Source organism: Myotis nattereri (assembly GCF_964212035.1).
Source record: "Myotis nattereri genome assembly, chromosome: 21".
In the NCBI taxonomy this organism is placed as follows: Eukaryota; Metazoa; Chordata; class Mammalia; order Chiroptera; family Vespertilionidae; genus Myotis; species Myotis nattereri.
Window position 1 is genome coordinate 16,866,178 of NC_138097.1, and position 13,996 is coordinate 16,880,173.

At 56.8% G+C, this 13,996-nt stretch overlaps 1 protein-coding gene across 1 annotated transcript in view; it reads left to right on the top strand.

Moving 5' to 3' along the window:
• Positions 1-13,996, top strand: part of LRRK1 (leucine rich repeat kinase 1) — a 50,901-nt gene that overhangs the window by 35,750 nt on the left and 1,155 nt on the right. The window contains exons 22-32 of the mRNA XM_081114828.1: positions 1,199-1,338; positions 2,588-2,837; positions 3,614-3,780; positions 4,627-4,824; positions 5,169-5,446; positions 6,232-6,426; positions 7,589-7,740; positions 8,543-8,660; positions 9,241-9,357; positions 11,424-12,253; positions 13,302-13,403. Coding sequence (XP_080970954.1) covers positions 1,199-1,338; positions 2,588-2,837; positions 3,614-3,780; positions 4,627-4,824; positions 5,169-5,446; positions 6,232-6,426; positions 7,589-7,740; positions 8,543-8,660; positions 9,241-9,357; positions 11,424-12,253; positions 13,302-13,403 — 2,547 coding nt within the window. The remainder of the gene's footprint in view (positions 1-1,198; positions 1,339-2,587; positions 2,838-3,613; positions 3,781-4,626; positions 4,825-5,168; positions 5,447-6,231; positions 6,427-7,588; positions 7,741-8,542; positions 8,661-9,240; positions 9,358-11,423; positions 12,254-13,301; positions 13,404-13,996) is intronic.

Here is a 13,996-nt window from a genome sequence, read left to right on the forward strand (position 1 = left end):
TGGGGATCATTGGGAGGATGGCGCACTCGGGTAGGGCGTGGGAGCGCCAAGCTTTTCCCACGTGCCTTGCTCTCTGCATCGCCTGCCTGTGGCCGCTCCTGTGGACTAGCCTTTGGTAATAACCGGTGCTCTCGTTCGTACACTTGTCAACTGTCCCCGGCATCCCTCAGCCAGGAAAAGGGGACGTTCCATGGAATTTATTAGATCAGGGGGAAAAAATGGCCCAGGAAGCCACTGTTTTAAAGGAAGCACTTACGCCCTGGCCGGTGTGGCTCAGTGGATAGAGCGTCGGCCCGAGGACTGAAGGGTCCCGGGTTCGATTCCGCTCAAGGGCACGTGCCTCGGTTGCGGGATCGATCCGATCGCCCTGGTCTGGGAGGCACCCAATCGGTGTGTCTCTCTCCCATTGATGTTCCTCTCTCTGTGTCTCTCTCCTTCCCGTCCACTCTCTCTATAAATCAATGGAAAAATATCCTCAGGCGAGAATTAACCAAAAAATAAATTAAATAAAGGAAGAACTTACTGCTCTGCTGGAGGAAGTTCCTCGCAAAGAAAAGTGGGAGGAAGAGGAAGAGAGAGAGAGAAACATCCATGATGAGAGGGAGTCATGGATCGGCTGCCTCCTGCACGCCTCACACTGGGGATGGAGCCTGCAATCCAGGCATGTGCCCTGACCGGGAATCGAACCGTGACCTCCTGGTTCATAGATCAACACTCAACCACTGAGCCACGCCAGCAGTATATTTATAATGAATTTTTTGAAATGTTCTACAGTGAGAAAAGAAGGGAGTAGGGGAAGGTAACTTCCTTCAACGGCCAGATCTGGCTCATTCTCAGTGCCTGCTGCTTTCATGGCGATGTTTCTAGTTCAGGGTCACGGTGGCCACTTGGCCGATGAGAATACTGTGGTACCAAGAAGAAAGAGCGTTCCCAGGTCGCACCTGAGGGCCAGGTCCCTTGCTGCGAAGCCCTCAGGCTGTTCAGGTCACCATGTCGGGGGCCGTATGGGGACAAGGCAGGGCCATGCACACAAATACACAAATGCAGGATCCCTCCCCTCCCCAACCCCAGATAGTCCTGCCCGGACACAAGGAGCCTGGGGGCCCCTGGGAGTCGGTCCTCACCCCAGGGGCAAAGAGATGTCCCAGGGCCCTGCACGGTCCGATTACAGTGGACTCCTCCTTGTCTCTGGCGGCAGCGTGGAGTCCTCGGACGTGAACTGGAAAAAGAAGAAGAGCGGAGGAATAAAAATCATCTGCCAGTCGGAAGTGAGGGACTTCTCCGCCATGGCCTTCATCACCGACCATGTCAACTCCTTGATCGATCAGTGGTTTCCCGGTAAGAGAACGTTTGTTTGTTTTTATATTTTTTTAATGATTTCAGAGAGGAAGGGAGAGGGGGCGAGAGAAGCATCCATGATGAGAGAGAATCATGGATCGGCTGCCTCCTGCACGCCCCCTCCTGGGGATCGAGCCCGCAACCGTCCTGACCTGACCGGGAATCGAACTCTGGTCTCCTGGTTCATAGGTCGACGCTCAACCCCTGAGCCATGCCAACGGATCTAAGAGGAAGTTCTTGAACCCGTCTTTATTCGTGTTAGTGTAGCGCCTCTTGAACAAAGTGGGTTTGAACCGTGGGGGTTCACTCATATGCCAGTATTTTTTGTTGTTCACCTTCATTCAGGCATATTTTTCCATTTATTTTTAGAGAGAGTGGAACGAGAGAGACAGAGAGAGAGAAACATCGATGTGAGAGAGACACACCGATCGGTTGCCTCCCACACAAAGACCCGACCAGGGCTGAGGATCGAGCCTGCAGCTGAGGTACATGCCCTTGACCGGAATCGAGCCTGCAGTCCACGGGCCGACGCTCTATCCACTGAGCCACACCAACGAGGGCTGGGGATCCCGCCGATGGAGCCACACCCACCAAAGTCCCCCCTCCCCCTTCCCTGCCTGCCTTCCACCCCCCCAATCCCACAGGAGTTCAACCACCCACACGGCCCTTTTCAAACCCTTTGACTGTCCGCCCAAGGAAAATACTCTTTGAAGTGACGGTTCGGCCCTCTGTTTGTTTTGATCCGGGAACAGACACGGAACCACGGCGTGTTCTCCAGGGAGGGGGCCACGGGGCAACACTGGGCTGCCTCCTCCCAGGAGCCCTCCCCTTCCCTCTGAAGGCTGGCGGCTGAGCAAGCAGAGAATAGGTGTGAGCCCGGCCGGTGTGGCTCAGTGGTTGAGCATCGACCTATGAACCAGGAGGTCTCAGTTCGATTCCCAGTCAGGGCACATGCTCAGGTTGCAGGCTCGATCCCCAGGAGGGGGCGTGCAGGAAGCAGCCGATCCACGCTTCTCTCTCCTCATGGATGTTTCTCTCTCTCTCTCCCTCTCCCTTCCTCTCTGAAATCCATAAAAATATTTTTTAAGGAGGAACCTAAGTGCAATAGTCATGTTTCAGGTACAATCTGGGGGCTGACGAGAGCACACAGACCCCCCCCTTCCAGGAAGACCCCCCACCAGGCTGGGTTTGCAGGTGCTGCCCCGGCAGCCGCCATCCTCTGAGCTGCCCCCCACTCTGTCCCATTTAGCCCTGACGGCCACAGAGAGCGACGGGACCCCCCTCATGGAGCAGTACGTGCCCTGCCCGGTCTGCGAGACCTCCTGGGCCCGGCACGCCGACCCCGGCGAGAAGGCGGAGGGCGTGCAGTACTTCGACATGGAGGACTGCGTGCTGACGGCCATCGAGCGGGACTTCATCGCCTGCCCCAGGCACCCCGACCTCCCCGTGCCCCTCCAGGAGCTGGTGCCCGAGCTGTTCATGACCGACTTCCCGGCCAGGTACGCCGCCCTGGCTGCTGGCGGCTGCTGCAGCCACCGCCTCCCGCCCCATCCCAGGGGACTTTTAGTTATTTATTTATTTTTTGGTTAATCCTTTCCCAGGGATATTTTTCCATTGATTTTTTAAAAATTTATTTTTATTGCCGAAACCGGTTTGGCTCAGTGGATAGAGCGTCGGCCTGCGGACTGAAAGGTCCCGGGTTCGATTCCGGTTAAGGGCATGTACCTGGGTTGCGGGCACATCCCCAGTAGGAGATGTGCAGGAGGCAGCTGATCAATGTTTCTCTCTCATCGATGTTTCCAACTCTCTGTCTCTTTCCCTTCCTCTCTGTAAAAAATCAATAAAATATATTTTAAAAAAAAATTATTTTTATTGATCTCAGAGAGGAAAGGAGAGAAAGGGAGAGAGAGAGAAAGAGAGAAACATTCATGATGAGAGAGAATCATGAATCGGCTGCCTCCTGCACGCCCCCTACTGGGGATGGAGCCTGCAACCCAGGCCTGTGCCCTGACCGGGAATCGAACCCTGACCTCCTGGTTCCTAGGTCCACGCTCAACCCCTGGGCGACACCGGCCAGGGCTGCAGCGTGGTTCCTAAATGGGGTCCTTGTCCAGGGGTTGCGGAACCCGCCGGTCTGAGCAGGATCCAGGGTCCAGCACATGTTCTCTGGGAACTGCAGCTGTGGCCCAACCCCGCCCGCAAGACGCCTCCCTCCTCCCCTGAGCGCCCGGGCGAGTGGGCGCCTGTTCTGACCGGAGCCCCCATGTCCCCGCAGGCTCTTCCTGGAGAACAGGGAGCTGGAGCACAGCGAGGACGAGAGCAGCGTCCTGGGCCAGGGCGGCAGCGGCACCATCATCTACCGCGCCCGCTACCAAGGCCGGCCGGTGGCGGTGAAGCGCTTCCAGATCAAGAAGTTCAAGAACTTCGCTAACGTCCCGGCCGGTGAGCAGGGCCCTTCCTCCTTGCTTTTCTTCTTCCTCTTTTTTTTTTTTTTTTAATACATATACACTTTTTAAAATGGATTTCAGAGAGAGAGAAACATCAACCAGGAGAGAGAATCCTGGATCGGCTGCCTCCTGTGGGTGGAGCCCGCAACCCGGGCCGGTGCCCTGACCGGGAATGGAACCATGCAGGCCAGGCTGTGTCATTTCTGTTCAGACGTGTGCTCCTCCGCTTAACACCCAGCGCGGGCACTGGGAGCCTCTTGCCACCGGGCAGCTGAGGGTCACCTGGACCACTGCCCCTGGCTCGCCATGGTCACCTTGCTGATCCTAGTAGTCACTGGCCCTCTTGGTAGAAAAATTAGGGCCGTCGAACAATACAAAGAACGCGGGTCCGAGAGGAAGAGACGAAGTTGTAACTTTGTGATGAGCATGCGACTTTCTGCCCAGAAAAACGAAGGGACCGTTGACCGAGCTCTCAGAGTCAGGGAGAGTTTCTTAAAATGGGGATGAGAGAGAGAGAGAGAGAGAGAGAGAGAGAGAGAGAGAGAGAGAGAGAGAGATCAAAGATTCTAAAAAGCATATAGCCCAGCCAGTGTGGCTCAGTGGTTGAGCGTCTACCTATGAACCAAGAGGTCACGGTTCGATCCCCGGTCAGGGCACATGCCCAGGTCGCGGGCTCCGTCCCCAGTAGGGGGCGTGCAGGAGGCAGCCGATCCATGATTCTCTCTCATCCTTGATGTTTCTGTCTCTCCCTCTCCCTTCCTCTCTGAAATCAATTTTTTTAAAAATAATATTTTCTTTTGAATAAAATGCGTGTGAACTGACGCCGCGCCGCCCCCTGCAGACACCATGCTGAGGCACCTGCGCGCCACGGACGCCATGAAGAACTTCTCGGAGTTCCGGCAGGAGGCCAGCATGCTGCACGCCCTGCAGCACCCCTGCATCGTGTCCCTGATCGGCATCAGCATCCACCCGCTCTGCTTCGCCCTGGAGCTCGCCCCGCTGGGCAGCCTCAACACCGTGCTGTCCGAGAACGCCAAAGGTGCCCGCCGCTCCCGGAACCTTCCATGGGGGGAAGGCGGAGGGAGGGGTGCTGGCCCGGCTGGTGTGGCTCAGCTGGTGTGTCTCCTGGTCAATCTATGAACCAGGAGGTCACGGTTCAATTCCCGGTCAAGGGCACATGCCCAGGTTTCAGGCTCGATCCCCAGTGCAGGAGGCAGCCAGTCCATGATTCTCTCTCCTCATTGATGTTTCTCTCTCTCTGTCTCTCTCTCTCTCCCCCTTCCTCTCTGAAAGCAATTAAAAATATACTTTTAAAATGAATAAATGAAAAAGAAAGGAGGACAGTCGTGCTGATGATCGTCTGATGTGTCTTTCTTTGCAAAGATTCTTCGTTCATGCCCCTGGGCCACATGCTCACCCAGAAGACGGCCTACCAGATCGCCGCGGGCCTGGCCTACCTGCACAAGAAGAACATCATCTTCTGTGACCTGAAGTCGGACAACATCCTGGTCTGGTCCCTGGACGTCAAGGAGCACGTGAACATCAAGCTGTCGGACTACGGCATCTCCAGGCAGTCCTTCCATGAGGGCGCCCTGGGCGTGGAGGGCACACCCGGCTACCAGGCCCCGGAGATCAGGCCGCGCATCGTGTACGATGAGAAGGTACCCAGCTCAGGACCCCGGGCCCATGTCAGGCAAGCCATGGATGCATGGATGGATGGATGGACAGATGAGTGATAGATAGATGGACAGATGGATGATGGATGGTTGGATGGATGATGGATGGAGGCGTGGGTGGGTGGATGATGGATGGGTGGGCAGGTGGATGCATAGATATAGTGATGGATGAGGGATGGGTGGGCAGGTGGATGGATGGATGGGTGGGCGGGTGGTTGAATAGATGTAGAGATGGATGATGGATGGTTGGATGGATAATGGATGATGGATGGGTGGGCGGGTGGATGGATAGATATAGAGATGGATGATGGGTGGGTGGATGAATGGATGGACAGATGGATGATGCGTGGGTGGATGGATATATAGAGATGGATGATGATGGGTGGACGGATGATGGATGGGTGGGCAGGTGGATGGAGAGATGGATGATGGATGGATGGATGGATGGATGGATGAGTAGGCTGGAGGATGGATAGAAAAATGGATGAGGAATGGGCGATGTAGGTGGGTGGAAGGAAGGAAGTACAGATGGACGGACTGGAAGGTGGATGGATAAAGGGACAGAAGGATGGATGGTCAGGTGGTTCGTCATACGTTTGGACAGGTGCGGAGAGGTGGATGATGGGTGGATGGATGGGTGAGTGCCTCCCTTTGCACAGGGCCCCTGATCTCCTTGCCTAAAGGTACCTCCCTTCTCCGTCCACCTGAGGGCCAGCTCGTGAGAGCGGCTGGGCCCAGGGGGGGACCTGACCCACCTGCCCCCCCGCCAGGTAGACATGTTCTCCTACGGGATGGTGCTCTACGAGCTGCTGTCGGGACAGCGGCCCGCGCTCGGCCACCACCAGCTGCAGATCGCCAAGAAGCTGTCCAAGGGCATCCGCCCGGTGCTGGGGCAGCCGGAGGAGGTGCAGTTCCATCGGCTGCAGGCGCTCATGATGGAGTGCTGGGACACGAAGCCCGAGAAGGTACCCGGGGCACAGGGCCTGGCGCCCAGCACCTCCGGCCGCTGTGGTGGATGGAGGCTGTGGGTCTCCTGGGGCCCCGTGGACGACTGCCCCGAAGGGCTCAGAACCCACAGGGCCACTCCCCGCTGCTCACCTCTTCTAGAAAGAGGTCTTTCTTGCTCCTCAGACGTTCTGATCAGTGCTGTGGGGTGTGTGTCACTCTCAGGACCAGTGAGCTTGCTTTTCCTCTCCAGCGTCTGTGTAGCATCCTCATGCGGGTAAAGCGTGTCCGCCCCTGGATGACGAGGTGGTCCCCGTGCAGGAGCAGGGGATGTAGGTGGCTCTTTGGAGTGTAACGGGGAGCAAGCAGGTTTGCTCAAGAAAAACAGGAGCCTCATTGTCTTTTTAAAGCCAGTGGCTGTCTGTTTGGTGTGGCTCAGTGGTCAGGGCACATGCCCGGGTTGCAGGCTCGATCCCCAGTAGGGGGCGTGCAGGAGGCAGCCGATCCATGATTCTCTCCCATCCTTGATGTTTCTGTCTCTCCCTCTCCCTTCCTCTCTGACATCAATAATAATATTTCATGACTAGATAGTCAATAAAGCGAGTTGTTTTCAGAATAGGCCAGTGGTTTCAAGTTTTAACCACACGGATCGCTTTAGAAAGTGCGAGTGTAAAGTGTTGGCAGTAAATGAGGTCTGAGAACATTTCTTTACAAGATTCAATGATTCCGCACTCCTAGGATTAGGGGGTTTACTATCAGAGGTTAGACTAACCTGGTCACGGGAGTTCTAATTGTCGGAGGGTCTGCTTCTGGTGTCTGTTTTGTTCTCTTGTTTCAGTTGAGTCTTGTGGTTTTTTTTTTAATTGATTTTAGAAAGGAAGAGAGATGGAGAGAGAGATAGGAACATCACTCATGAGAGAGAATCATCGATCGGCTGCCTCCTGCTCGCCCTGTAACCCGGGCAAGTGCCCTTGACCAGAATCGAACCTGGGATGCTTCAGTCCGCAGGCCAATGCTCTATCTATCCACTGAGCCGAACCAGCCAGGGCTCAGTTGAGCCTTGAATGAGTAGATTGCACTCCTTCCTTCCTGGTTCAAGACGGTTGGCTTCCTGGGCAGAATGGGCACCCGTCTGGTTGTTCAGTGACCCCGCTCACGGCCATGGCGGCCTCTCTCCCTCAGCGACCGCTGGCCCTGTCCGTGGTGAGCCAGATGAAGGACCCGACCTTCGCAACCTTCATGTACCAGCTGCCCTGTGGGAAGCAGACCGCCTTCTTCTCGTCCCAGAGCCAGGAGTACACGGTGGTGTTCTGGGACGGCAAGGAGGAGTCCAGGTAAGGCCTTGATGCTTGCCACACCCTGCTGGTGTCAGAGGGGGGGGCGACCGTGGCATCGGGGGGCAGTCGGGGGTGACCACGGTGAGAGATGGTTAGTGCATGATGGCTTGGGAGCCTGAGGGAGACGCCTCAGGAGAGAAAACTGCCCCGGCCGGTGTGGCTCAGTTGGTTGAGCAGCATCCCATGAACCAAACGGTCGCCGGTTTGATTCCCGGTCAGGGTACATGCCCAGGTTTTGGGCTCCATCCTTGGTTGGGGCATGCGAGAGGGCGGGAGGTGGCCGATCAATGTTTCTCTCTCTCTCTCCCTCTGTCTCTCTCTTTAAAAAAAATCAATAAAAACGTATTTTAGCCCTAGCTGGTTTTGCTCAGTGGATAGAGTGTCGGCCTGTGGACTGAAGGGTCCCGGGTTCGATTCCGGTCAAGGGCACACGCCTGGGTTGCGGGCTTGATCCCCAGTAGGAGGCGTGCAGGAGGCAGCTGATCAATGATGGATGTTTCTCTCCCTCTCCCTTCCTCTCTGAAATTAATAAAAATATGTATTTTTTAAAAGCATATTTTTAAAAAAATAAAGAAAGCTGAGCTCACACATATAGACATGCACATACAGGTCTGTGATTAAGAGAAGCAAAGAAGCCCAGCCGGTGTGGCTCAGTGGTTGAGCATCAACCCGTGAACCAGGAGGTCTGGTTCCGCCCATCGCCGATTCTCCTCCTCCCCGGTTGCCACAGGCCAGGCCGGGATGAGGGGGGCAGCCCCCGGCCCCGCGGAGCTGACCACGCCATCGCCGCCCCTTGCAGGAACTACACGGTGGTGAACATGGAGAAGGGCCTCCTGGAAGTGCAGAGGATGGGCTGCCCGGGCATGAGGCTCAGCTGCCAGATCAAAGTCCAGAACTCTCTGTGGACGGCCACCGAGGTACCCCCCACCCCTCCACCCCCACCTCTCCGATCCCCCACCCCACGCAGGGCTCTCGTCAGGCAGGCAACCCCGGGAGCCAGATCTACCACCTCTAAATACAGGACACTGGGCCCAGCAGGCTCAGTAATTGAGCGTCGACCTAGGAACCAGGAGGTCACAGTTCCATTCCCAGTCAGGGCACAGGCCCGGGCTGCAGGCTCGATCCCCAGTAGGGGGCATGCAGGAGGCAGCCGATCCATGATTCTCTCTCATCATGGATGTTTCTCTCTCTCTCTCTCCCTTCCTCTCTGAAATCTATAAAAATATATTTTAAAAAAGGAAAGAAAGAACGTCGGTGCCTCAGACCCCATCCGTGTTTTTCTCTGGGGAGCAGATGATGGGCAATTTCACTTTTCTTCTTTAGACGACCCTGTCGTTTTCCAAGTTTCTTCGAAGGACAGAGATGTGACAACAAGCAACCAGAGAGCCTTTAGACGTTTCCTCTCTCAGGCCCGGAGGGTTTCCGAGGCAGAGCGGGCCCCGTAGGGACGTCCGGCCCGCGTCCGCCGGGTCTCACGCCTCCCGTCTGCCTCTGCAGGACCAGAAGATCTACATCTACAGCCTCAAGGGCATGTGCCCCTTAAACACGCCGCAGCGGGCCTTGGACACGCCGGCCATGGTCACCTGCTTCCTGGCGGTGCCTGTGTTGAAGAAGGTGAGGTGTGGGCGGGGGAAGGTGAGTGCACAGGGTCTGACTCTCCCTGCCCGTTCTTTTGGGGGCGGGGATAGGGGATGGGGGGGGGGTGCATAGCCACACCCTCCTGGGCGAACAAGCCCCATCACTGTCAGCCTTTAACCCAGGAGCCCTGGGCTGTCCTCAGGGCCCTTCCTTTCGGGGAAAACCCACGTGACCAGTTAAGACTAAGGGCTCAGTGGACAGCTGTCCATGCACATACCACAGCCCTGGATTTTGGCAAAATGTTTTTATACTAGTACATATACTAGAGGCCCAGTGCATGGATTCATGCACCGGTGGGGTCCCTCGGCCTGGCCTGCGGGGATCAGGCCGAAACCGGATCTCCGACATCCCCCGAGGGGACCCGGATTGTGAGAGGGCACAGGCCAGGCCCAGGGGCCACACTGGTGCACAGTCGGGGCCGGGGAGGGACCGAGGGAGGGCTCCAGGGCATGTCCGGCCTGTCTCGCCCAGTCCCTATCAGCCAGACCCCAGCAGCAAGTTAACCTACCGGTTGGAGGATCTACCCCCTGGTGGTCAGTGCGTGTCATAGCGAATGGTCGAATGAACGGTCGGACACTTTGCGTAGTAGGCTTTTATTATATAGGATATTTATTTACTTTTAAGTTTCCTGTTTTTATTTTTTTATTTAGTTACATTTTTTATTGTTGACAGTATTACAGATATCTCCCATTTCCCCCCTAGATATATATATATATATATATATTTATTTTTTTTTTATTGATTTCAGAGAGAAAGGGAGGGAGAGAGAGAGAGAGAGGGAGAAACCTCAATGATGAGAGAGAATCATGGATCGGCTGCCTCCTGCACGCCCCCTCCTGGGATCGAGTCCGCAACCCAGGCCTGTGCCCTGAAGGGGCTCTTCCACTGTCTCTTAAAAAGAAGGAAAAAAACCGTGTTGGCGGTCATAATCCAATGTCAGTTTTCCCATCTGTAAAATGGGCGTAAAAAGAGACTGTGAAAAGGATCTCTGGGCATTAGGGACCCAGAGCTCCAGGCCATGGCGCTGGGTGAGCATGAACTTATTCGTACTTTCCGAGGGTCCCGAAATATATTATGCTCTCTGCCCTCCACCCGACATAGGTTCATTTCTTTAAAAAAAAAAGTCTGAACTCAGCCTTAGAGTCATTTATGACGGTGGCCCCACGGGCGAGGCAGAGGCAGCTCGGGCCCCAAGTGCCGGAGAATAGGACACAAAGCATCATTTAAGGCCACGGCCGGCCGGAGCCCCCGAGCCAGGGCACCACCGCCCGCACGACCAGAGGGAATAAAGCTGGCTCTGTGCGGAGCCTCCCTGCCCGGGTACCTGCCCTCGGAGGCCGCGGACGGGACGGCTGACCCCTGCATTCTTGCACGCACTCACACCCAGCCGGCCTGGCGCTCGCTGCCCTGGCTGGGGCCTGTGCCGGGGCTCAGTAGAGACACAGCTCCTGTTTGCCTGGGCTGCTACCTGTCCTAAAACCCTGTGAGGATTTCGATAGGCATCCTTTTTGTTTGTTTTTTTAATATATTTTATTGATCTTTTTACAGAGAGGAAGGGAGAGGGATAGAGAGTTAGAAACATCGATGAGAGAGAAATATGATCAGCTGCCTCCTGCACACCCCCTACTGGGGATGTGCCCGCAACCAAGGTACATGCCCTTGACCGGAATCGAACCTGGTACCTTTCAGTCCGCAGGCCGACGCTCTACCCGCTGAGCCAAACCGGTTAGGGCCATAGACATTCTTTTTGTTGTTCATCTTCACCTTCTTTTTCTTGTTTGTTTGTTTTTTAATATATTTTTATTGATTTCAGAGAGGAAGGGAGAGGGAGAGAGAGAGAGAGAGAAACATCAATGATGAGAATCCTGAATCAGCCGCCTCCTGCATGCCCCCTACTGGGGATCGAGCTCACAACCCAGGCATGTGCCCTGACTGGGATTCGAACCCTGACCTTCCGGCTCATAGGTTGACGCTCAACCCCTGAGCCCTGCCGGCCAGGCACCCCTGCCTTTTCAAGACCCTTTTCCCTGTTCTCCCCGCAGAATTCCTTCCTGGTGCTGGCAGGCCTGGCAGACGGGCTGGTGGCAGCGTTCCCCGCGGCGCGGGGTGCCCCTGAGGACAGCTGCTCCTACCTGTGCTCGCACACGGCCAACAGGTCCAAGTTCAGCATCCCGGACGAGGACATGCGGCAGAACCCCTACCCCGTGACGGCCATGGAGGTGGTGAACAGCGGGTCCGAGGTCTGGTACAGCAACGGGCCGGGCCTGTTGGTCATCGACTGCGCCAGCCTGGACATCAGCCGGCGGCTGGAGCCCTACGCGGCCCCGTCGGCGGTCACCTCGCTCGTGTGCAGCTCGGACTGCGGGGGCGAGGAGGTGGTCTGGTGCCTGGACGACAGGGCCAACCTCTTGGTCATGTACCACTCGGCCACCTACCAGCTGTGCGCCCGCTACTTCTGCGGGGACCCGAACCCCGGGAGGGACGTGTTTCCCGTGCGCCCCTCGGGCCTGGAGCCGCCGGACGGCCCCGGGGCCAGCCGGCAGGAGCCCGAGGCGGACTCCATCGCCGACGTGAGCATCATGTACAGCAAGGAGCTGGGCACGCAGATCCTGACGCACCAGGACTCACTGACCGACTACTGCTCCATGTCGTCGTACTCCTCGTCCCCCCCGCGGCGGGCCCCCCTGTCCCCAGACAGTTCCTCCAGCATCCTCTTCTCCACCGACGGGGAGGGCTCGGACCGGCTGCTCGAGCCCACGGCCGGTTCCGACAGGTCCGAGCAGGAGCTGAGCCCCGTGGACGGCGAGGCGTTCAGCCAGCACCTGCAGGCCGTGAAGGTCCTGGCTGTGAGGGACGTCATCTGGGTGCCCAGGTAGGTCTCCCCGCGGCGGGGGGTGCGAGCTTGGGGGTGCCCGTCTCCCGCTCTGACTTTGGGGGCGGAGTGACAGAGCTTGGGGACACTGTGGCCATCCATTGGAGCTGCGCCCCCTGTTCTGAAATTGGGAGCAATCTGTTTTAAAACATACTTTTATTGATTTCAGAGAGGAAGAGGGAGAGAGATATCAATGATGAGAGAGAATTATAGATCGGCTGCCTCCTGCACGCCCCCTCCTGGGGATCGAGCCCACAATCCCGGGCATGTGCCCTGACCGGGAATCGAACTGTGACCTCCTGGTTCATAGGTCGATGATCAACCACTGAGCCACGCCAGCCCGGCCAATCTCTTTTTATTTTTTTTAATGTTTTTATTTATTTCTGAGAGAGAAGAGAGGGAGAGACAGTTAGAAACATCAATGATGAGAGAGAATCATGGATTGGCTGCCTCCTGCTGGCCCCCTACTGGGGATGGAGCCTGCAACCTGGGCATGTGCCCTTGACTGGAATTGAACCCAGTACCCTTCGGTCTGAGGGCCAACGCTCTAACCACTGAGTAAACCAGTCAGGGCAGTAGCTGTATTGTGGTAGGTTTTTTTAATTTTTTTTTTTATTATTGATTTCAGAGAGGGGAGAGAGAAACATCAATGATGAGGTGAGAGAGAATGATGGACCGGCTGCCTCCTGCACGCCCCCTACTGGGGATGGAGCCCACAATCCCGGGCATGTGCCCTGACCGGGAATCGAACCGTGACCTCCTAGTTCATAGGTCGATGCTCAACCACTGAGCCACACCGGCCGGGCTGGAGCGATCTCATTGGCAGAGCCAGCCGAGAAGGGCTGTGCTAGCTGAGGGCACCACGGTCAAGTGCGATCGGGTTTCCTGCTGGGAAAGTGCCTGCCGGCCCCGCTCCGGTGCCCCCTGTGCCACTCATTCCATTAGCAGAAACCCCTCGTTTGTTGCCCTGCGCGCCCTGCCAGCTCCACTTCCCCTGGCGAGTCGGCCCCGGACAAAGCGCTTCCCCTCGCGGGTTCTGGTTTCGCAGGCGCGGAGGAGATGTTATCGTCATCGGCCTGGAGCGGGACGCGGGCGCCCAGCGGGGCCGAGTCATTGCCGTCTTGAAAGCCCGAGAGCTGACGTCAAGGGGGTAAGGCGGGACGGCTCTCGCTCCCCAGGCTGGGGCCGGGGCGGGGGGGTGGGGGGGGATCCAGGCCCTCTGCCCCGTCCCTGCACAGTGGCCATCCGTCTGCCCTCCTGTCCTCCCCAAATTAGCATTACTCCCACCGCCCTGGCCGGTGTGGCTCAGTGGATAGAGCATCGGCCTGCGGACTGGAGGGTCCCGAGTTCAATTCCGGTCAAGGGCACGTGCCTCGGTGGCGGGCTCAATCCGAGGCCCTGGCCTGGGCGGGGCCCATGCGGGAGGCAATCTATCAGTGCATCTCTCTCACATCAATGTTTCTCTCTCTGTGTGTCTCCCGCTCCCTTCCATCCCACTCTCTCTAAACAATCAATGGAAAAATAGCCTCGGGGGAGGATTCACCAAAAATAGTGCGTATGGTTAGGACCTGGTGCGGGGTGTTGGCCTAATCCACGGCCCTGCGTTCCCTAAGCACGTGGACAGGGAGAGCTTCGGGAAAAGAATCCTGACGAAGCAGGGCCGTTGAGCTCAGGCCCAAATCCGTCCTGGGCCCTTGGCGAGCAGGAGTTGGAGTAGGTGGTGTTTTCAGGGCCGTTTGGGGT